This window comes from Brachyistius frenatus, unplaced genomic scaffold (genome assembly GCF_029030835.1).
Source record: "Brachyistius frenatus isolate BFR_SWC_R1_liver_20210118 unplaced genomic scaffold, ASM2903083v1 Contig_251, whole genome shotgun sequence".
Taxonomy (NCBI): domain Eukaryota; kingdom Metazoa; phylum Chordata; class Actinopteri; family Embiotocidae; genus Brachyistius; species Brachyistius frenatus.
Genome location: NW_027210850.1, coordinates 114,273 through 137,119, shown reverse-complemented (window position 1 = coordinate 137,119; position 22,847 = coordinate 114,273). Strand labels below are relative to the sequence as shown.

The following is a 22,847-nucleotide window of genomic DNA, read 5'->3' as shown; positions in this document are numbered from 1 at the left end:
GTGTCAACTCGGGATCAATTGCTTCAACTTGAAAGGATACATGTAGTTACAAGCAACAAATGTGTCCATATACAAAAAAAAAAAACATTACAAAGTATAGATCATATATACTGTATATATATTATGTAACATGTATTTATGTAACACAAAACTATCTGTTTCATGTACATTATATCACACTACTGTTTTACTCCTGCTCTGAAGGTAGCACACAGACCCTTAGTTTTTGTACATCACCATCTGAAAAGGCTTTACTCGGCATGTGCAACAAAAGTAATGAAATATAATGTGGAATTCAGGACGTTGAGGTAAGTAGCATTCTCCTCAGAAATAGTCGGTACGTTTACAGCTTCATGTTTAGGAATGCTCTCTTTCGGTGTTAATTAGGGGGTTTTGACAGGGTCACGTGGAATCTACAGGACCATGTTAAAACACAGTGTTTGTTATGATGATCATCTTGCGTTGCGTTTAGTGTAGACACGCAGGCAGTGCAAGAGAGTAATCACTCCTACACACAGAAAAACAAAAACCCCAGTTAACTATGAGAAGCTCTATAGCCGGAGTAGCAAGTACTGAAGAAATACTTACTGTCGGGACTCACCTTGTGCTCCAGTCCCAAGGCTACACACTATTCTGTAGTACAGGAGTGTTTCACATGTGTAGATGTGTACTTTTTAAGCTTGTAGTGAAGCCTCCTATTCTGGGTATGAATAAAAAATAAAGTATGCACCGTAGTGTACGTACATGCATCAGCACATACAAGCCAATTTATGACGACTGAGTTTCAGTCATTGTCTTGTGTTCCCGTCGTCCGAAGCTGACGGATGATAACGGGGTCAGTGAAGCAGACAATGGTGCTGAAGTTAGGATTGACAGTCTGTAAGAAACAGGTGAGGAGACATCAAGTATACACGGACACACAGGAAAAGGGGAGGTTTCAGCCATTTCTGATGTGCGTCTAGCCGTCAATGTCCCAGCTGAAGAGGTGATGTTTCACCAACATGTCCTGCACTCCCTCTTTCAGTGGTTTCTGCTCCTTCTCCTGGGGAACACAACGGAGGGTGGTCAACTTTACCTTCAAGACAAAACCAATAACACGCCACAGAAAAACTCCACAAAACATGTTTGCCCTTTGGACCAAACACCAATAACATGGGACTTTGTCTGATGATGCGGGAAAAAAAAAAAACCCAGCTTAATCAGTCTGGCCAGAGGCGATTTAAAATGTCAACACACTGAAAAAGTTTTGTCAAAAGTAGGAAAAGCACAGGCGTTGCTAATGACATCAACTCTGGATTTTGTCCTATTCCAATGTCCCAGGAAGTCCTGATTGAGACTGAAGCAGCCAAATAATTCATGTTATTATCTACAACTTTGTTTTTTCCCCTTTTGTGACAAATTGTCTTCTGTAACAAAAAGACCAATTGTACTAAACAGGCTAAGGCAACAAGAAGCAGAATAATTCTACGAGCCTCCTTTAAAGAAGCGTCGCCTCACTCACAAAATGTAAAGACGACCGATGAGTGTGAGCTGATGTGCGACAGGATAACAACAACTCAAATCCACAGATAAGTGAAGGAGTCTTAACTAATGGCTATACTGCAGCGTCAACAGCCTCGTACTCGATGGGACACGTTGCCGAGACATCCCAACTAAAGAGGTGACGCTGAACCAGCACATCCATAACTTCTGCTGTCAGAATAGAGGATTTGTGAAACAGCTTACGGGAGGCTGCGATCATCTTGACTCACCTCTTTCTTGTCAGGTAGCTCACAATCTTGGGAGAGACTGAAGGCAAACTTTGATAGGACCCTGAGGAGACAAGAAGTGATCCTTATTCGTTTCATTGGTCGAATCATATGTCGTCATTAAAATACGCCTTCCCCTTTAGTTGAAGTTTTGTTCTTTAAGCCTTTTACATATTAACTGATATTTTTTTTGAACTACTGGATTACGTGTGGCACATAAAAAGATAGCGGGTAGATAAGATGCATTACATTTAAAATGTCCTGCCATCTTCAAGAATTCAGTATTGCGTTTGTAAGCAGCTTAACCCATGTCACCATCACGGATTTGTTTGCTGTGGTGTGTGTGTGTGTGTTTATTACCTGAGCTCACACTTGATCTGTACCCATCCAGGACTGCGAAGAAATGACCACGGATGATACCACTTCTCTACAGCAGCCATGCTGGAGCACAACACCTCCAACCATAGATGCAGCACCTGCTCACTGGACAGACAAGACGTGAAGAACCAAACAGAGTGAGTATGTTTCACACATATTCACATTTAAAAAAAAAAAAAAAAAAGGACTGAACTCCGATAACTCGTAAACACCGACTGATTTATTTCCATTCTTTGTGTGCGCGTCAGAACTCACTTCAGCCCAACGCAGACAAGAGACCTGAACTTGACGTCCATCTGAGCGTGTGCCGAGTCGTGGCTCATGTTGACTGACTGCACCGCCTGAGAACAGCAGACAGAGGGCGCTCATGTATGCACTGCCCACTCATCTTCGTAACGACAAGATGAATTTAGAGACACTGCTCTTATTGCTGGCAGTTGGGACATATTTGCATGTCAATAAAAACTGAAAAGATCTGAAATATTCCTCATCTTTATGTTGAGCTCAAACAATTCTGAGAGTAATTGATGAGCCGTTTACTCACTCTGTACAGCAGCTCCTCTGGCGTTAGCACTTTGCCATCTTCATCTAACCTGGTAAATGCCAAAGACAATGAGTTGTTAGTTATATTATTGGACTGTTTTCAAATTAAAAAAAAAAATCCGTTACGTTCACTTCCAAACTGGATTTCGCATCCTAACAAGACAAGGTAAGTTTCCCATTTATGTTCTGAACAGATAGTAAACGTCTCTTGATGTTTGTCTTTGTTTCCATCCGCTGCAAATGAAAGTCATGTGCATCCCTGACTGCACCCGGAGGGCATGTGATTAACAAAACAGACCACAATGTGTGTGTGTGTGTGTGTGTGTGTGTGTGTGTGTGTGTGTGTGTGTGTGTGTGTGTGTGTGTGTGTGTGTGTGTGTGTGTGTGTGTGTGTGTTTTACCTGTAGGTTTTACACAGCACCAGTCTGGAGTAGACAGAGTTGAAGTCCCTCTCTACCTCCCTGCTGGCCGCCTGAGACAAAGAAAAAAACCACAAGATAGAATAATATGAATGATACAAACTGTGTGAAATATGATGCTATTATGAATAATAATAATAATAATAATAATAATAATTAAAAGAAACTCCTACCTCCTCTATGAATAACCAAGGGTGACAGGGCCCTCCAAGTATAGATGGTTTCTTAAGTCCGTGCTGAAAGATGGCCTTGAGAGCTGGACACAGAGTTCCCCTGGCCAGGTCTGTCACTGCCTCTGTCACAGAGTCATCACCCGCTAGTGAGTACTGGGGACAGACAAGGGACCACCGGTCAATATTTAGGACACCGTGAATTAATACCGGAGGACACTGGAAGGGGCGAAGGAGGAAACGAAGATAGAAACTGACAAACAGTACGTGGCATTTAACATTGTGAGGAACTGCAGGGCAAATCAGACTATTTAATAGCACGTGGCCTCATTCAGCGGTGAACTGCATCGTACCTCTTTGCTTCTTTCATCTAGAATCTCCACAAACTTTGCTGGAAACCAACCTGTTGCCACAGAAAATGTGTGTTAAGACAGATGATAGTGAATCAGATGGCAACAGTTGATGTTTATACATAAACACACGCACCTCTGAGACCATTGAGCTCACCAACCCAACAGTGTTCATCCTTCTGTGACATGATCTGAGAGAGAAAGACGAAAACACAGTGCAATAAGAGTCAGGCGTGAGGTTGCGCGTACGAAAGGAGAAGTCGTCTTCTCTTTGGTGTGAAAGTCATGACTCACAGTGATGATGTCATTCTTTCTGAAGCCCAGCTCGTCGTCGTCATGCCGCTCAAAGTCCAGCAAAGCCTTTGCCCGTCTCCGTCGGTTACGAGACACCATGAGAAAGGTTTCGTGATCTCGCTGGTGGCTCTCCATGGAGTAGTCGGGGGTCAGGTCCTAAAAGAGGCGGGAGAGGAGATGAAGTCTAAACAGATGAAATGGACGGAGGTATCCAAAATATATTCTACAATTTGAGAGTATTCCAATCTTGAAATGGTTTCAAATCATTTGGGCTGACTTGCCAGCAGATGAAAGTATGTCTCCATAAATGATCAATTCATAATTCACAACAGTGTTTCTGTGTTGCAGCGTGTGAACTCACAGTGCTGGAGTGGCGTGGGTCCAGACAGTGGAAGTGCTCTGCAGTGCGAGTGATGGCCTCTCGCAGGGCGGCCACCAGCTCTGTCTGCTTAATGTTCTTGGACTTGAGGGCTTCTGCCTCGTCCTCCCCAAATAACAAGGAGCTCAGGGTGGACTTCCTGCGCAGAGACTGTCTCCTCACCGCCTGAACAAAAACAGGAACAATTCTTTAACTTTTCTCCTGTCTTTCATAAAAGCTTTTTCAAAATGGAGACACACACACACACACACACACACACACACACACACACACACACACACACACACACACACACACACACACACACACACACACACACACACACACAAACTGATGTGTCCAAATCATGTGACTGGACATCACTTGACAAAATCGTTTGACATGTAAGCACAGAGTAACTTTACCAAGACAACAGTGACTGACCTTGTTGAGGTTGGTGTTGAGTGTCGTGTTGTTGAGCTGCGCCTGTTCATTTAGGATGTAGGCGAGGTGCTTGTGTCGGTGAGCTTCTAGAGTTTCCTGCGATAGTGAGCCTGCTAGCCTCATAGCCTCCCCGAGAACTGCAGGCCCATCTCTCAGCTGGCTCGGCAGGTCCGACAGAGTGTTAAAAATGGATGCAGAGTTCTCTGATGATACGAGCTCCTCCTCCTGGAGTCATGAAGCACATTTCATAAAGATGAATACTCGACATAAAGAGCTCATATCAAGAATAGGATGGGAATTGCTGGTAAACAGTTGGTGTGGGAATGATTTCCATCTGGAGTAGTGGATGTCTGTTGACATTAATTGCTGTAATTGCTCAGCAGCAGCATCATCTTTTATCCAAAGAAAATCAAATAGATGACTGCACACACTGAATGGCTGACATAAATTAACCTTCTCCAAAGCATCACAGCATATTATAAACTCTTTCAAGCTGTTGAGACCAACCCACCCAGACTTTACCCACTGGTTTGTGAACTGACGTTATGGAGCCTCGATTTTGGATTTTGGCCGTTGTTGACTTTGCAAATGACACAATGTGACTTTTTGAAAAGATGTATTGACTTTGTAATTCATTAGATAAATTAAATTGGAGTCCATGGAGCCAGAAGGTCTTTGGAGCCAACAGCCTTCTGCATTGGCCTCACTTTTCAGACCCGGACACTGCGTTCACTTTTATATACAGTCTATGGTCGGGCTCAAGAAATGGGTGGAGGAGTATAACTACCTTGATCTTGAGCATGCCCAGTGTGACCTGGAAGAGCACCAGTGAGCCCTGATAGAAGAGCAGATCCCAGATCCTGAGCAGCAGACGGATGTCCACCACACTGGCAAATGATGTCAGGAACCAGTGCAGTGTGATCAGCGACAACTCTGGATGTATGAAAAGAAGGGCGTTGCACACTGAATACAATGTACAGCTTATACTCGTTCGATCCATCATTCAATTCAGAAGATGTAGTTCACCAAAAAAAATAAAAAAATAAAAGCGTCCTTACCTATGTCATGTTCCTGCAGAAGTTGGTCAAGGGCTGGCAGGTACTGAACAATAAGTTGGCGGAGAACCCTCTGGTCCGTTTGGACGCCCAGCAGGGTAGAGGAGAAGTAGGATGGAGGAAGGAGGTCTTCGATCAGGGCACACATCATCCAGAGCGAATCCTCCTCCTCAAGAAAGAGCAGCAGACAGGAAGCCACCTACATGGATGAAGACAAAGACGTGGAGAAGAGACGGTGAAAAGGAGGGAAGTGACGATGGAAAAGACGACTATAAATACGATGACCGGTGCAACTACAAGTGAACAGTTTAGGAAGTGAAAGTGGGAGGGAGTGCCGAGTCAGCTGCCTGGTGTGGTGTAGTCGTTGAGGTCGGCCCTGCATGTACGTGTTCTTACCATGCCAGTGCCTTGACAGTACCCGATGTCTGGGTAGAGCCAGGCCAGGCCTCTCAGTACCCGTCTCAGCCTTGGCACCCCAACACTGGTCATAGTGTTGAAACACGCATTGGTTGGCATTGTCCGTAACAGGTCCTTCTCTATCTGAGGGACAAATGTAAAGAAGAGACCATCACATCAGTTCTTTTTTTTAATTTTATTAATTGTGAGAGTTACCGCCCACTGAACAGCATTATAACATCATGGCCGTGCTTTATGGCTTTCCTAAATCTACAAATACATTAGTATATATTTTTGGACTCCATTTAGGCAAAAGTCTTTGTACTTTAATGGCAAACAAGTTGTGTTTGTGGGCACACATACGTGCACGTACACACTTGGCAAGTGATTTTACCTGTTTGGCAGTAGTGGTATCATCATTTGAGCTGTTCTTGATGATTTCTTTGTAGGAGATCTCAGAGGTCCTCTTCTTTTGCAGGGCTCCTGACAGACGCATCCATAGCTAGCAGACAGAACATCATCAAAAGGTTATTGTGTCTCCTTGGAGACAAATATCAAATATAAATCCCCTTGTTGGCTGTATTTTAGCACTTAAGTAGTTCACCACAGCTGTGAAAGTCTACTCACCTGTGGCCTCATGCTGTGAGGTATTCCACCTAGCACCAGGGTACGCAGACGCTCAGAGCGTGGGAGGACGGGATCGATGAGCTCCCAGGTTAGGTCACCCACTGTGTGGTTGTGGGTGAATTCCAGGTGGGCCTGCCAGCGCAGTCTCTGCTGGGGGTCCTCACGCTGGGGTGAGCCCTCAGTGCCCTGCCAGGGCCTGGGCTCCTCACCATCTGAGGGAGGAGAGAGGAAAAAGGTCGAGGTTTAGCAGCGTTTGTCTTTCTCGCAATCACAATATCAGCTCTGGTTAGTACCATGCAACCTCTAAAATTAAGGAGGGTGAAAAAGATAGGGACTGCAATTTTAGTGCAACCAAGCTTGAAAGAGACATGAAAAGGAAAGAGGAAAACTCATTTTGAGTCATAAAAACATACAAGAAAGTGGCTAAATGACAAAGGCAAAACCACAAGTCCCTTAATGAAAGGCATACACAGTGCTCGTGGGGTGTATGTTAACTATTTATCACTAACAATCTACATTAAAACTTTCAACAAATAGCTGAATGTCAAAAATATACTGCTGCTGGAATATATATTGTATAATTAAGCACAGAACCGGCACACAAGCCTACAAAAGAATGTTTTCATGCTAATTGGAAAAATGACTGAGATCACATGCACTCAATCTATGAGCATAATGCAGCCACTATGATTAGATATGAAGTTTTTATTTTTCTTGACCTAGATTCAAAAATTGTGCAAGTGGTAAAAAAAAAAAAAAAAAAATGGAGCACAGACAAAAGTGTGTGTGTGTGTGTGAACAGCATACCCTCAGTGTCCACTCTGAAGCCAAAGTCATCATACTGGAGTTCAAGCTGTTCTGATGGGTCTTTCTGTCGAGACAGAAATAGTAACATGAATTTCATTCGTGGACAGATGACAACGAAAGAACCTGCAGGAAACGGTTACATGTCTGCTGACAAACAACAGACCACATGATGTCACAGTGGAACGTGAAGACAAAGCTGCAGTGGCGTTTTTGTTTGTCTTTACGTTGCATCATGCTATGCACACGTGTCACAGCTTGTAAACGTATTTTCTGCTATCCTGCGAGTTGACGTGTTCAGTTTCTCGAAAGAAGGTCGTTTTGACAACGTGTTAAATCACAGTCTTACTTGATGGTACTTGACCAAAATGTCCTGGGGCCACATGCTCGGGGTGAGAGCAGAGAAGGGCCCACCGGGGGCTGGTGTGTAGGTACCTGAGACGGAGAAAAAGGTCATATATTAGAAACGGTGAATAGAGTCAGATGCATAAAAAGCCTTCCAGAGACCCAACAAGCACGTTTAGAAACAGCTCTTCAAATTGTGATCTTTTCGAACTCGGCCGAAAATGTAGCAAGTCTGCACCTGACATGTTGTTGATAGCAGAGTGAATGGCTTCAGTGTGGAGAGACTGCAGTCACACTGGAGAAAAGCACATCAGCTGACAGCCACTCTGGAGAAAATATAAAACAAGAGGAAAAGAACAGGTTAGCGGTTCAATTTCTGGCTCGTCGTAGCAGCAAATCGATGCGTCCTTAAGAAAGACACAGAAACCCAACATTTCCCAGATGACAGTGCTCCACGCGTTTGTCAGTAAATCTCCTGACACAGCACTGCGCTCATGATAAAGGGTCTTTGTCAACCGCATTGTTAATGCCGATGAGGTATTTGATTGTGGTTCTGGAGTCGTTTCAGTGGCAATCCTTTCAAGTCCTTCTGACAGTATAGCTTTCCGTCAGTTTCTTTTCTTGGTACTGAAACATAATGTATCCTATCTAAACCCAACAACCCTTACCTCTGAAAAGGAACTACCCCTATTCCTCAAAAATTCGGCCAGTGAAGAAACCGAGTCGTCTCCAGTCCCAACATTGGTGCATCGAGGCGGTGCGTCTCCTTCTACCAATAACTTCTAGCAGATTCCGATTTTCTGCACATTTAAAGTGAGAGAGAGAGAAGATACTGAGAGACAAAGGACATTCTTGTGTCTGTACTCGAGGCCATATGACTGCTGAATCTACCAGAGGCTAATTATCTAAATAACTTTGTGTGTGCGCATGTCATGCGAGTACAGGTTTTGGGGCAAAATTAACAAACATTCTGTGAGAAAACTGAGAGAGGACATTTAACTAGAAGTCAATAACAAAGAGTCCACTCAGTACTCACATTTTTTCATCTCGTGAACAGCATTTTCTCTACAAGAATTGCATCTTATTGTTGAATGGGGACTCTTATACATTCATTAGTAGTCTTTTTGTAGAATTTCACCACTTGATTAATTAGAACAGCGAAAACATGAATGAAAAGGCCCAACCTCCTACACCATTGTCGAGACAATTATCATAATCTCTTCTCGCTGTGGGTACAAAGCTCTAACTGCTGTGCAGCTTTGCGGGGCTGTGGCTGAGGACCAGCAGTGCCCTATGTCTGCAACATTCAAATGCTGGCATGGCACCTACATTGCCTTTCAACATTACAGTAAAATGAAAACATTTCATACAACTTCAATTTAGCCAACCTGGCTGAAAGGCCTCTGAACTCGATGCACTTGGATGATTAAACGCCGCGTTCCAAATGACACGCTTCTCTTGGCACACTAACAAATAGCGCTTTTACATGTTAGGACTCTTACTTGCGTAGTACTTGCATTTCGACAGGGTAGTGTTGTCTCAAACACATCTGCAGCTTTTATTACTTTACCCAGAAATGAACGTGTTCTCGTGGCCTCTATGTAACACAGTCCATTTGTACACCGACGGCTTCTGTCCAGCAGCGGTGTGGCAGTACTTAGTGGAAAATAAACACTTTAGTGAGGTGTTCAGCAACAGCTGCAGCTTCCTCAGACACCTTCATTTGAAAATTCTGTACCTAAAGGGTCTTGTGTCTTGCTCTACGCAGCCGAGATGGCGACTGTTCAGGGTGAAAAGCGTACAGCCTTTCCTACACGTGTTTTTTTTTTGGACCGTTTTAAGTCCAACATCTGGGTACTTGTAGCTCACTCTTTCTGCACGGGACAGTGTGAACGCACTCAAAATACTGAGTGTTGGCACCCAAGTACGCCATTTAGAGCAAAGCAATAGACTTGCACAGCTGCAAACATGATGTGCTGCATGTCAACACACATTAAAGCTGAAAGTCGGAGTCAAAGAATGCAGCACAACGAATAGACACTAATAATGAGAGCCAAACCGCTGACATTAATCAAGCCATAGAGCAGAGGGGTCACATATTTATATTGTATATCTATTTATCACATTCGCATCAAGTGGCTCTCTACAGGTGATTGGTCCATGGCAATGACAACTCGGCAGATTTCTACAAGTCGCCCAGTTCCAGTCCATCCAGCACGAACATCATTATGCAAATGTAAAAAAAAAAAAAAACAGGTCGCCGTATAGAAAAACGTGTACAGGATCGCAGTGAGAGGGCGACACCGTTTGGAATGCAAGGACCCGCAAACTACACACAACATACACGAGTGGACACAACAGCATAACAAACCATAACCTGAAAAAGAGGCTCACCAGTGTGCAAATACCCTGCCAAAGTGATTCACTCTAGCAGCGGGCTTGCGGCATCTGAAGGGGGATTTAGGACTTAAGAGAGATGAGAAATCAATTTGAGGTCTGGAGGATGGCCAAGTGCTTTCAGGGAAGCTCTGTGTGCAGCTCAGGGGAGTCCTGGGATTTCAGAGCTACTCCCTTACAAGAACATTAACGGTTTAATCACCTGCCAAGAAAAAACGTCACAGAGCCCCCCCCCCCCCCCCGAGTAAATTGTTGCACATACCGATAATCTTAATGCAAAATTCCACAGCAAAAGTAAACGCCACGTTTGACCCGAAGGGATTCATCTTGTTAAAGTTCTGACAATTTGAAAGACTAAAACAATGAAGGCCAACCTATATTTGCTGCACTCCGTCACAGATATATGGTAGTATTGGGTGCATGTGGGCAAAATAAATTGCTGCAAGTTCAATTATGCATTAGACATTTTTTTTTTTTTTTTTTACATTGTTATATTCCAAATTTGACCAATATTGTTCAATCGTAAAATCAATGGTCTTAGTGAATCTTTTGTGACAAGTTGAATAGCAAAAATGTTCATGTAAAATAAAATATCAGCTGATGAATTATTATCCTAAAGTTAAAATTGCAATATTAGTGTGATAAGGCCTGTACCAACTGGCCTCTGGTGAAGATTTTTTTTTTTTTTCTACAACAAAACAATAAACTCACCAATCAAGGTCTTTGCCAAAAATCAACATATTATGATAGAGTATAGTTCCATAGAAATTAGCTGAGAAAATGTTTATATCTGTACATTATCACTGATTTCAAAATAATAAAAAACAAAAAAACACATGCAACTTTGTCTCATTCGTCACTACGTCCAAATAAAACCAGCGCTATTGAAGGGAGAGCAACCGCAGTACAGAAACAAATTAATTTGAATTTACAATACATGTCACCACCTCACCCAACCCTAATACACATCAGACGGTCCAGTTACATGGGGTAGCCTTCACAATAAAGGAGTAATAATGGGTGAGAAAGCACCAACTGATTTTAGTTGGTGACATGATGTTTGGTGTTACATCTATAACTTGTGCAGGAAAAAGTTATAACAGTCAGGAAGTAAACAGCACTGACGTGGTTGGAAAAAAAAAAAAAAACCTCACTCCATTTAATACAATTACTGCTCTCGTTTGCATGGGGGAAAAAAAAGGGAAAAAAAAGACATAATATAATTATTATATTTGTTACAGTCTTGTTCTCCCAAGGTTGCCAATTCCAGAAACACCCTGGATAAGCCAAATTACAGCACTCATCTAAACCCGTCTTTCCATCTTACTCTCAACACAAGGACACGGTTTCCGTCGTTGAGGTGTGGCTGTGCTCACCACTGTTTGCGCACGGTGTTGGAGGGTCAACAACCTGCTGCGAGGAAGGCCGTGAGCTACATCCTGTACAGACAAGGCAAGAGTGTGTGCCCGTCAAAACTCTTCCTTTTACACCAGTACAAAAAGCTCTTCGTTACCATGGACGCATACTGGATAACCATGTATCTGGAGAAGACGTGGTTTTGAAGGCACTTACAAAAGGTTAACCGTTGGATACGTTTTTTTTTTTTTTTGTAGTTTAGATCTCAAAATATTTGGATTTAGGGGTTTCAAAAATACTGGCTGCAATTCAGTGCAACTCGTCTATTCCTGTTGTGTTCAATACGACGCGTGCGATTACAAATGAACTTAAGGCGTCACAGAATGGAGGCTGCCAGAATTGTTTTGAGACTACTGGTGAGCACTCGCTTGGTTTCCTCTCATTTTGAGAGGAGTTGATTGGCTCGGTGTGTAGGACGGGGGACCAGATTCAAATGTGTACGGCTCTGAAGAATGTGCCCGCATATCTTGTTAATTATTTTTGCCGCATTAAGGGCACACAGTTATGTCACTAGGGGAGCTTGACTCACTTCGTACCCTGCAGATTTTAAACACTTGCTGGCAAGGCAACCTTTTTCTAGTCAATGGCTGTTTGATGGAACAAGTTTCCCAAAGCCTCGAAGGAAATTAATGGAGCGGACAGGAATAAAACTGCTACAGAAAATTGGTGTTGGGAGCAGACTAGAATCCATTTTTATCAGATTTTGTTTTGGTTGGGATGCGTTGCGCCAGGACCCACCCATTTAGTGCCAATTCATTCCCCCCTCTTATTGCATTGTTTATCGTGTCTTTGTTGTTTTGTTTGTATTGTCCAGGATGCGTGGATAAACTGTCACGTTTGTCACTTGCTGAAGACTGTTCTTGTATCTTCCATCAAGGACCGCAGTGGAAATGGCACGTGTTCTATTTTGTGTAAAGACTGACAATTTCATGGCACCCATATCCCGTGTATTTTTTTTTTTTTTACCCCCTCATTATTATAATCAATCAATTTGTAATGCCCTGTCAATCTGCCCAACCAACCAACCCTTCCTCTTCTCACACCTCCTCCAGTTGTTCCTCACAGTAACCACAACATTGATGACTCACGTTCCCCTCTCATGCATATGCCTGCCTGCCATGCATGTCTGAGCATTACTGGTCTCCCTCTTTCTCTCACATCTATCCATTCAGTCTGAATTACAAACACGGGCATGTGCCACTTGTGGTGAACAGGAATGTCGCTTCCTCAAATCCAAGGAGACATTGGAAATCCCCTTGAAAGTAGAAGTGGAAACCTCAGTCAACAGGGAAAAGGAAAATGAGTTTTCCAGCCACATGCGACATCGTCCCTGATCCTTCCGGTTTAAAGCCGTCTACACTACCAAAAGCTACATTCTCCATAAGCAACAAGTGACTCCTCTTTGTCTGGTATTATTGTTTAAAGAACACAAAAGCATCGCAAGGCGTGTTGGTGTGCAACTTCATTGTAAGGTTTTCTCTTTATCCAGACGCAGCATTCATCTGCTTTACGTATGCAATTCTTAAAACTAGTTATTTTTGTTCCAGATGGCGTGCTGAAAAGCTGACGTTGCACACACGTGATATAAACACTACATTACTTGGAAGTGTTTCGGTGTTTCGCTTAGTTCTGCTTGCATACGTACGCAAAGCATAACGTTGAACACGAGTTGAATGAACGTGACGTCAAACCACAGCTGACGTCAGGTGCAGTTAAAAGACGATAAAATAACAGCCCGGTTTTTTTTTTTTTTTTTTTTTCAGTACAGTTGGTCCGCTGCATTTTACGTGAATGTACAAGCTACACAAAAAGGTGCTCTGAAATAATAAGCCACGTCTTAAATAAAAGTCCCGCAGACTCGGAGACCAACGTGACGTTCACGGAGTCACTCTGACTTGTCAGCTGGTAGCCTCATAAGCTACGTGTAGCTTTTAGCTAACAGGTATCCACAGCCTACTCGCGTTAACTTACCGTGACATTATTCTAGTAAAGGCACGGAGTTTACGGTTTATGGCGGACGTGCCTCTTGTCGTCGGAAACGGGAAAGCAGCATATGCTTATACCGTCGTTCGCCTGGTATTTATGATTTCCCGACGTTGTGCACCTGCTAGCGGCGACGTGTATCTCCCACGTATCCCTACGCCCCTTAAAAAGGTTTTCCCTGTTTCTTTCCTATCATTGGGAAGTAGTTCCGGACCCCGGAACTTCGGTTCTCCGTAAAATGAATATCCTTCCGCAGAGAAATCGGTGACGCAAGCACACGACGTTCAGCCTTGTTTGTTCCATTCATTCATTTTTTTTTTTTTTTTTTTTCGTCTCACCTCATTCATCCCAGCCCCCCCCCAAAAAAAACAACCAACTCACGATCCAGCACATTAATAATCATAATGTGAGATTAAAAAAAAAAAAAAAAAAATCAAAAAAATCAAAGACGTTATAGCCAACAGCTGGTTATGGAAGTCAGAGTCGATGCTGAGAGTTTTTAATTGTGTTTTTGGTGCAATTTTGTTGTTGTTGCTGTTTTGTCTTTGAGCCAGAGACAACGTTTTTAAAATATCTCTATATACTGCCAATAAGAGGAAGGCACTCTATGACAAAGTGGTGTAGGCCTATACCAGTTGTATTCAATTATCTAACATTTCATGGAAAGGCCTTTTTTTACTTGAAAGTACATGCTCCCATAAGATTAGAATACATTATAGCCCTTTATAAGACAGGCTATCATATATTAGTCACATACTATTATCAATGATAGTGCATGGAGGCTAATACTAAAGGCCTACTTTAAATTATATTGACATATTTTCTGACCTCAAAGTTTTGTCAAGTAACCATAAATATTAAATTGGCCTACTGATGAACTTCACTGATGGTGGATGTTACATCACAATGCTTTTACATGATTACTCCACAAGATGTCACTCTTTTTTAGATGCATTTATTTACATCATCATGTAGTGCATCAGTTTAACATTAAGGTGATTACAGGTTCTGCTCTGAGTCTTTACTTCTTTACTCTGCATCATGCTCCAACAATTTTTTTAAAATTATTAATCAGACAATTTCATAATATTTGTTTTGTATATTCATTCAATTTACTCCACTGTCTGGAGCATTTTACATTTTTTTTTTACATTTTTGTAGTTTATATTTTACTTTACTTATTTTTCACTGAATATTCATTCACTTTTGACTTCAGTTTTTGAACAGAGGTAAAAAGGTGTTCAACCAGTTTGCTTTAAAGGAATTAACACGTCATTCAATATGAAGGTCTTTGCAGCTCCTTTGACACAGACGCGTAGTATTTCATCCAGTAAAAATAGTTGTTTTGTATTTTATTGTAGGTCCTTCTATATTTAATGATGTAATTTAACAAATTTGTTCCCAGTTATATAACATATTAATTAATCTGTTTTGCCTTTTCAGTTGTAATGTATTTACTAATATTGTTATTGGTTGTGGGACCAGCTATAATGAGACCAACTGTTTTTAAGACCATTTTGTTTCTGTCATTAGCCCAATTCATTATTCCACTTATGTGCCATATGATTACGTCTGCTGGTCTGAAAGTCCTAATTCAGCACCTTCTTTAGATGGACTTAATGTTTAAATTTAAATATAACTCCATTGCATTTTTTGAAACTTGCTGAAGGTATTGTGATAGGGCCTGAAAAAGGAAAAGGAACTGTGGGAGGACCATTATTTTAATTTTGTCTGATGGCCTATTCTTCCTGCCTTCATCTTGTTTGGTTTTATTAAACAAGTTCTGATCATTTACCTCATTTGAAAAGTTTGTATTCCTTGGGTTCAATTTGACCCTGGAAAAAAACTTTTTATCTGTCAGTTGTTGACCTATCCACCGACATACATTTGCTTTGATTAATTTTATAACCTGAGCAGTGAAGGTATTGCTCTAAGGTTTTGAGTGAAAGTTCAGGAGAAGTTAGATATAAAAAAACACATTTTGATGTGAGACTGTGTTGCATGAACTAGCTTATAACTTGAGCTATGCCTGTTATTTCATCAAGCTGTGTGAGCAAGCACTTCCATACACATTTCAAAGGTCAGTGGAGACAGGCTCCTTGTCTGGCTCTTAATAGTTTGGCATACCTGAGCAACTGGATTCATGTACAGTAATGAAATGGAGCATCCGATAAAAGAAACAAATTGAAGAAAAGAATAAATCATTCTGTGCTGATCTCAATCTGTTATCTGACAGCTTGTTTTTGACCTTGTGTGTAATGATAGATGTCCTTCTTTTTCGGTATTCAGGACGGTTGTTCTGTTGCATACCCCACATATTTACATATTTATAAATGACTAATTATTGATGAACTCCATTTTGGTGCCTCATTGTAAAACAAAGTTATAAGCTTTTCGTTACGGAGGTATCAATAACTCAGAACACTGTCTCTCTTTTGAAATTCCTATATTTGCTGTGATTTTTCATCGGTTTTGCATCTTGTGACTGACACTCGTTTGGCTTGAGTTTCTTACGGTTTTCCACTCTTGTCTCATTGTGATCGGCTTCATCCTTAATCCTTTATCATCAGTAACATTTGTGCTTTGCGTATTTTGTTTTTATGACATAAGATGTTCCCTGTTGCAGTGAAGCCTCTTTACATTGGCACACTCGTTCATAGTTCAGCCATTGAAATGAAGACCTCACAGTCTGTTCCTTTCATTACATCTCCCACAAGCCTCCATCCTCCATCTCCACCCACCTACTAATATGTAATACAGTATATTTGCAGTTATGTGCACATAGTACAAATTTGCCTTTGGGGTTCGTATCCTGTGTTATCTCACCTGAGTTGAAGTCAGGCTAAACAGGCGTTGGAACCAAACGTCTACAAACCGTCTCTGAGAGGATTCATGCATAACGCGAGGTAGCACTTTGATGCTTGAGCTGAAAATTTGGCATAACCAGAGACTGCATTTTGATTTCTTGTTTGTGTGTGTGTATGTGTGTGTGTGTACATGAAAACCCATGTTGCATAGCCTCCTCAGGACCCACTAATCCTTTAAAATGCTAATCACATTGTGTCTCACTCTGGCTTTACCCATTACATTTACACAACAGTTCATCCTCTCAGTTCCAGCAATCCTCTTTCTGTCTTCTCTGACACATGTACATACAGTGAAAATTCAGTGTCCTTTTTCTGTCTAAAGAAAAAAACTCTTTCACTTTACATATCCTTCCATCAATTTCTCCCTTCTTCAAAACTCCTTTTCCATTTGCCTCTGTCTGCTGACACATCAGTCTGACACTACTCTGTTTTTCTAACCCTCTTGCATTGCTTGCGAGCTCAGTCTGCTGCACCATGCCAGAGTGAGTCACGTCATTAAAAATGCTGAAGCTGCCGACCTTGCCTGCAGCTCGCTGGCCAAATAGCCCAAATAATATATTCACCCTACATTTCATATGAACATGGTTGTTTCTCAGTTCCTTTGAGTCCCCCCACACCCACCACACCCCCACCCCCACCCCCATCCTCCATACACCTCTTCCTCTGGTGCTTATTGGTCTGGCTGTCTTTGTCATTTTTGATGGAATGATGTACACTATCAAGCAAGCCTTGAATCTTTTACTGCGGTTACTATGACGTCAGACGGAGGCAGAGAGAGGCGGGGGGTGGGGATGAGGGGGATGCCAGGGGAGGAATGAGGAGACAGACAGAGATTGAGAAACACAGAGGGTGTGGGAGAATAAATGGGAGAGGGAGGGGAGGGAAACAGTGCTACGATAAAGGGTATGAGTTTAAAAAAAAAAAATGATTGGAGGATGAGCAATAAATTCAACTTAGAAGGTGTGTATTTGTGTGTGTGTGTGTGTGTTAGTGGTGGATGCAAGAGAAACGGGTATAATTAAGGGGAAGGATAGGGTGAGGAGTGAACAGAAAGCAGTGGAAAACAGAGAAAGTAAAGGGAGAAAAGAATATGTGGGTTGAAAGAGGCATTTTCTGATATATTGTCCATAGAAGAAAACCTCCCAGCCTAGTTGTACATGTAGGTTTTTAGTAAACTCAAAAGCTTGCGTGCACACAATGCAGTTGGGTTATTGGCATGTTCATTGGATTAGACGAAAGAGTTCAGGGATCCAGATGAATCAGCAGGTTACCTTCACATAGATGAGAGAGGACCACTTGTTCACACTGGATCAATTTGCTGCAGTCTTGCAGTTACTTTTCAGGACAGAAGATAGCGCTGTTGCATTGCATCAGGCAGTGGACATTAATATGTATGTGGGCCACACTTGACTAGATTAGATTGCAAATGTAAATGTGTGTGCCCTCGTGTGCATATGCATACAAACCTGCTGTGATATGTGCGAATATGGGCTTGTGAGCCAACAGTCCCGTACAGGCAGATTTATTCTAAATACATGCATAGATGTTTGTTTTTATTATGTCAAGTTTCCGAGCACACATGATAAATTCACAATGGGTGAGTCGCTCTAATGTCCACATTCTACTATTTTCACTTGGGTGTTGCAACGACTTGGACTTAAAACATCGTACAATCATTTAACCGGAATATAATGAAGTCTACATGTCTGTACTGATATAACTTGCATGAGTTGACCTCGGCCTTTGGGATAATTTAAATCATTTATGCTTGTAAGGTGAGGCGTGACTAAGACCGGCTGGGTCTCTTGGGCTGGATCATGGGGCTTTGACACAGCTGTTCTCATAGTCTCAGAGGGCTTCTCCTGTGATGAGGAGGATTGAAGGTAAAGGGCAGGAGCTCTGAGGCTCCACATTGCAACAGCAAGTGATTTCTCTTGCTGTGATGGGAGTGGTATTTATGACTGTGTTTTTAAATCTAATAGAAGGGTGCAGCATCGCGCAAAGGAAAAAGAAGGCAAACATGTTTCACTTGTGTTACCAATTTAAAGAAACATAAAACAAAAATTATTTATGGGTCATGTGAAGGTAAGGGGGCTAAGCATTAATCAAAGAGAGGGCGGACATGAGTGACAGGGGTCTCATGGTGTAGCGTGGCATCTTTTATGCACTTCTATATAAATCTGACACTTTTTTGCATTTCCCTTTCTAAGCCTCTTTTGTATTTATGGAGGTCGAGTCATTTGGGAAACGAGGCACTGAGCTGTGACAGATACACAAACACATCCACACACTCTGGGAGCTGATGTGACACAAATGAGGTGGGTTTGATGATGAATGTAAAGGTCAAAAGGGGACTGTTAATGCCAGAAAGAAGCAGAGGTGAGAATAGAAGTTTGATTTTTCAATGTGAGATATATAAAAAAAAAAAACAGAGCCAAAGAGGAGGGAATAGTATAAAACTGCAGTGTAAAACACCAGCAATAATGCATAATTGAAATGATCTATTTCTGCTGTAACATAGTGCTACAAGATAGCTCAGCCACTGCGTTATTGCCATAAAAGGAGTCTAAATTCTGTAACAGAAATGCAGTTGTGATATCCTTCTGAGCATGGACTTGATTTTAATTTGCAAAAACTCAAAATTATGTAACCAGTGCTTACAATAATAGCTCACATCACATCCAAAAATAGCAGACAGTTGCTGTGCCTTTTTGTTTCCATTTTGTTTCTATAAGATCCAAGCTCTGATGAAATATTTCCTCAGTGTATAGTGTCTTTTATTGTCTTGAGTGAGGATAGTGTTGCTGTTTGTTCAATAATTATGTCACTTCATTCTGTCCATCTGCTGTGGCCATGTGCCAGGTGGGAGGACACTAACTATTTGTCTAACTGATAGACACAGATGAATGGATGTTGTAGCAACATAAATCCCTCTAACCTCTTCCCTCCCTTCTTGTCTTCATAACCTTCAGTACAATGCTTGTTGACCCTTGAACCCTCTCGCTGTGCATTGTGTTGCAATTGTCTGTGTGTACATGTTTGTGTGTGTGTGTGTGTGTGTGTGTGTGTGTGTGTGTGTGTGTGTGTGTGTGTGTGTGTGTGTGTGTGTGTGTGTGTGTGTGTGTGTATCCTCAAAATTAATTCACAGTTGAAAAAGATGTCTACAAATAGTATGCATCACATTCCATTATGGAGTAGCAGATGAGTGTACACACATCTATGGCCTTCCTCATTTAGTACAGGAGAATGAGAGCTGTAGGGTTCCTGGCAATACAAAGGCATGAAAGACCTTAATCTAGGATTAGATTTTCTCTCACATATTTAGAATTTTTTTTTTATGACTGTATTAGAAATACAATTGAGTAAACAATTCTTTATGGAACCCTGAAACCTCTTTTGGGTCTTGGGAATAATTTTGTGAATTACTTCTTGTCATGTCAAGCTTATTTTTGTCTGCTGTTGTTTGGCATTAGCATTATGGTACTTTTATGCAGCTGTATTATACAGTGGTGACATAAGGTTGTAAGTACACCTGTTTGGGTATTCTGCATGTTACGGACTGAGCTGGTATTGTGCCACACCTAACTACCTAGGTTCCTATAGCAACAGAGGAAAGCGTATCTTTTCTTTAGGTATTTGTTTTACATACCTGTGTCTTGGTAACATGTGGCATCACGGGAAACTCAACATGCCTTTTGCTTACAGCAGTAGGTTTATGTAATAGCTTCTTTTCTGTTGTTTAATTCATAATCTGCTGCGCTCCTGCTCCATGGTTTACACTTTTGCCACACTCATTTATAATTACTGCCAGAGCTCTAAATTCATATGCTGATGGTCATGTGCTGCACCAATCATAACATGTCAGATTAAAAGACGAAAAGATGTCACTTCAAGAAGCTTTGTTTTTTTTTGACTGCAGAAAAAACATATGTATGCCATTGAGATGGATCCTACTGTTGCTAGTCTTTATCGCTCCCATTAATGTCTCTCAAAGGGAGAAAAAAAGAAAGGCAGAGCAAAAGACTGAGGGGACAGTGAAGGTCTCTGAGAAAAAAATAATAAGAATGCATTGGTGGTTTAATTCTGTGGCTTAGTGCTAGTTAAGAGGATAAAACAGCTGTGTCTTTGATCCATATACTGACTTTTATGCTGTATGTAATAATGGGCAGACAGTAACTGCAACGGTATAATCAGTATGTAAAGAGAGCTTGATATGACAGCCTAATGGGTAAAAAGCAGGAGGATTATGAAAATGTATGGGAAAGACTATCAGTCAATAAGGTTGATATAGTGAAATTACTTAATGCACATCATTGCGAGTGTGCTAACGCAGTTGTAAATGATAGATGGTCCTTTTCTATACCAATATTCTCCCTCTTCAACTATTGCACACACAAATACATATTCCTCTTTTTTTTATTTACATATTTTTCTATCTGCTGCACAAACATTTGGGATAATCAGTGTTTCTGTCAGCCTGATCTGCCTGACCCCCTCTGAATTTGTCTGATGCTGCCAATTGATGCAACAGCAGCAGGCAAAAGTAAAGTCTACTCACTTGAGACCGGAAACAATGTGAACATTCATGCACCAAATTAATTCCATGTTTATATGGGAACTCTGTCTGTTGATTGATTTATATACCTGCAATATAATAGGGAGACTGGAAGGAGCAAATATCTGCCTCTACGTCTGAAAGTTACCCATGTGTTGTTACAGTAGTCAAAGCTATAGCATTACCATTAGGCACAGGATCAATCATTAACCTTCCCGTTGTCCTCGGGTCAAAATGACCCGCAGCTGTGTTCAACCAAGTTCTATTTTATTTCTATATTTTTTTTAAATATTTTTTGGGATCATTGGTCATCATTCTTTAAAGAAACCATCACAGCCTCCTTGTCACCAATGATCCCCAAAAATATGAAAATAAAATAGAACTTGGTTGAACGCAGCTGTGGGTCATTTTGACCTGAGGACAACAAGAGGGTTAAACCAGTGCAAGCTCAGAAAACACAATACTCTGAGAGTCTTGATTTAGTTTGAAAATAGGTTTGCACTGATACCCTTTTCCTATTGTTTTTAACTTCAATCTTTTTAACTAAAATAACACAGATTCTAATAGGAGCAACGTGAACAGCTAAATGCGATGATAATGGCTGACAGAAATATTTTGGCCCACTGATGAAGATAAAAATCAACAGCAGGAGGAGCAGTCAGTGGTTGTACTGATAATAGAAGTGAATGGGGTCCTTGTAGCCCTGATACACATCAACTGATAGAGACATTGCTGTCTACTTTATATTAATACTCAGAATGTTGTAAACACTGTTAAGTCTTTGTGTGTGTCTGCTAAAGGTCATACCTCTCATACCATACTAAATGGTTGGGGCCATCATATGCCCTCAAAATAGCCTCAATTCAATCCATGTTGATAATATATCATCATATCTTTTTTTGCAGATTTGTGCACATTCTTGCTGTGGATCTGTTCTGATCCAATGAGCGTCCTATTGTATTTAGATCTGGAGAATGAGAAAGCCACTCAGGTCCACTGAACTCATTGTCATGTTAATTAAAACCAGTTTGAGAAAATGCTTTGTGACATGGTGCATTATCATGCTGGAAGTAGCCGTTAGAAATTGACTGGCCATGAAGGTCAAACATCACAACAACACCAGCCTGGACTGATGACACAATACAAGTAGGGTCCTTGGGTTCATACTGTTGATGCCAAATTCTGAGTGTACCATCTGTGTGCCGCAGGACAAATTGGGATCCACCAGACCATGTAACGTTTTGCTTCAAGGATGAGTGAGGTCCTCACCCGTCCGGTTTTGGTGAGCCCACTGTGGACTCAGATTTCTGCTCTTGGCTGGCAGGACTGGAACCTGATGTGGTACATCCACCACAAGGTAGGTTGTATCGTACATTCTGAGATGTTTTTTTCTGCTATCAGTGTTACCATGGCCTTTCTGTCAACCTGCCATCCTATGACCTCTTTCAACAACATGGCATTTCTGTCGGCTGCACTGCTATTTACTGGAGGTTGTTTTGTTTTCTATGCCAATATGAGTGAACTCTCAAAACAAGTGTCCAAAATATCAGGAGTTTCTGTAATACTGACACCAACCATTATCATACACCCTCACAGAAAAAACACCTGGATTCTCCATGTGCAAAACACCATGTGAAACACATGTGAAACGTGGTTTTGTAACATTTTCATCGTGTAATCTGTGAAAACTTTTCAACA

General features: G+C 41.5%; 2 protein-coding genes across 2 annotated transcripts in view; both read right to left on the bottom strand.

Moving 5' to 3' along the window:
* lgals2a (lectin, galactoside-binding, soluble, 2a) overlaps positions 1–22,847 on the bottom strand; it is a 114,535-nt gene that overhangs the window by 16,416 nt on the left and 75,272 nt on the right. The gene's annotated exons all lie outside the window — the stretch shown is intronic.
* Positions 192–13,879, bottom strand: sgsm3 (small G protein signaling modulator 3). Its single transcript, XM_069720798.1, has 21 exons — positions 13,716–13,879; positions 8,170–8,257; positions 7,936–8,021; positions 7,590–7,653; positions 6,783–6,994; positions 6,550–6,657; positions 6,156–6,299; positions 5,763–5,958; positions 5,492–5,637; positions 4,705–4,929; positions 4,264–4,446; positions 3,903–4,058; positions 3,745–3,799; positions 3,612–3,661; positions 3,262–3,414; positions 3,071–3,141; positions 2,671–2,719; positions 2,382–2,467; positions 2,109–2,231; positions 1,752–1,812; positions 192–1,042 (listed from the first exon to the last, which is right to left on the bottom strand). The coding sequence occupies exons 2-21, from the start codon at positions 8,174–8,176 to the stop codon at positions 959–961; spliced, it is 2,259 nt and encodes a 752-aa protein (XP_069576899.1). The 5' UTR covers positions 8,177–8,257; positions 13,716–13,879; the 3' UTR covers positions 192–958.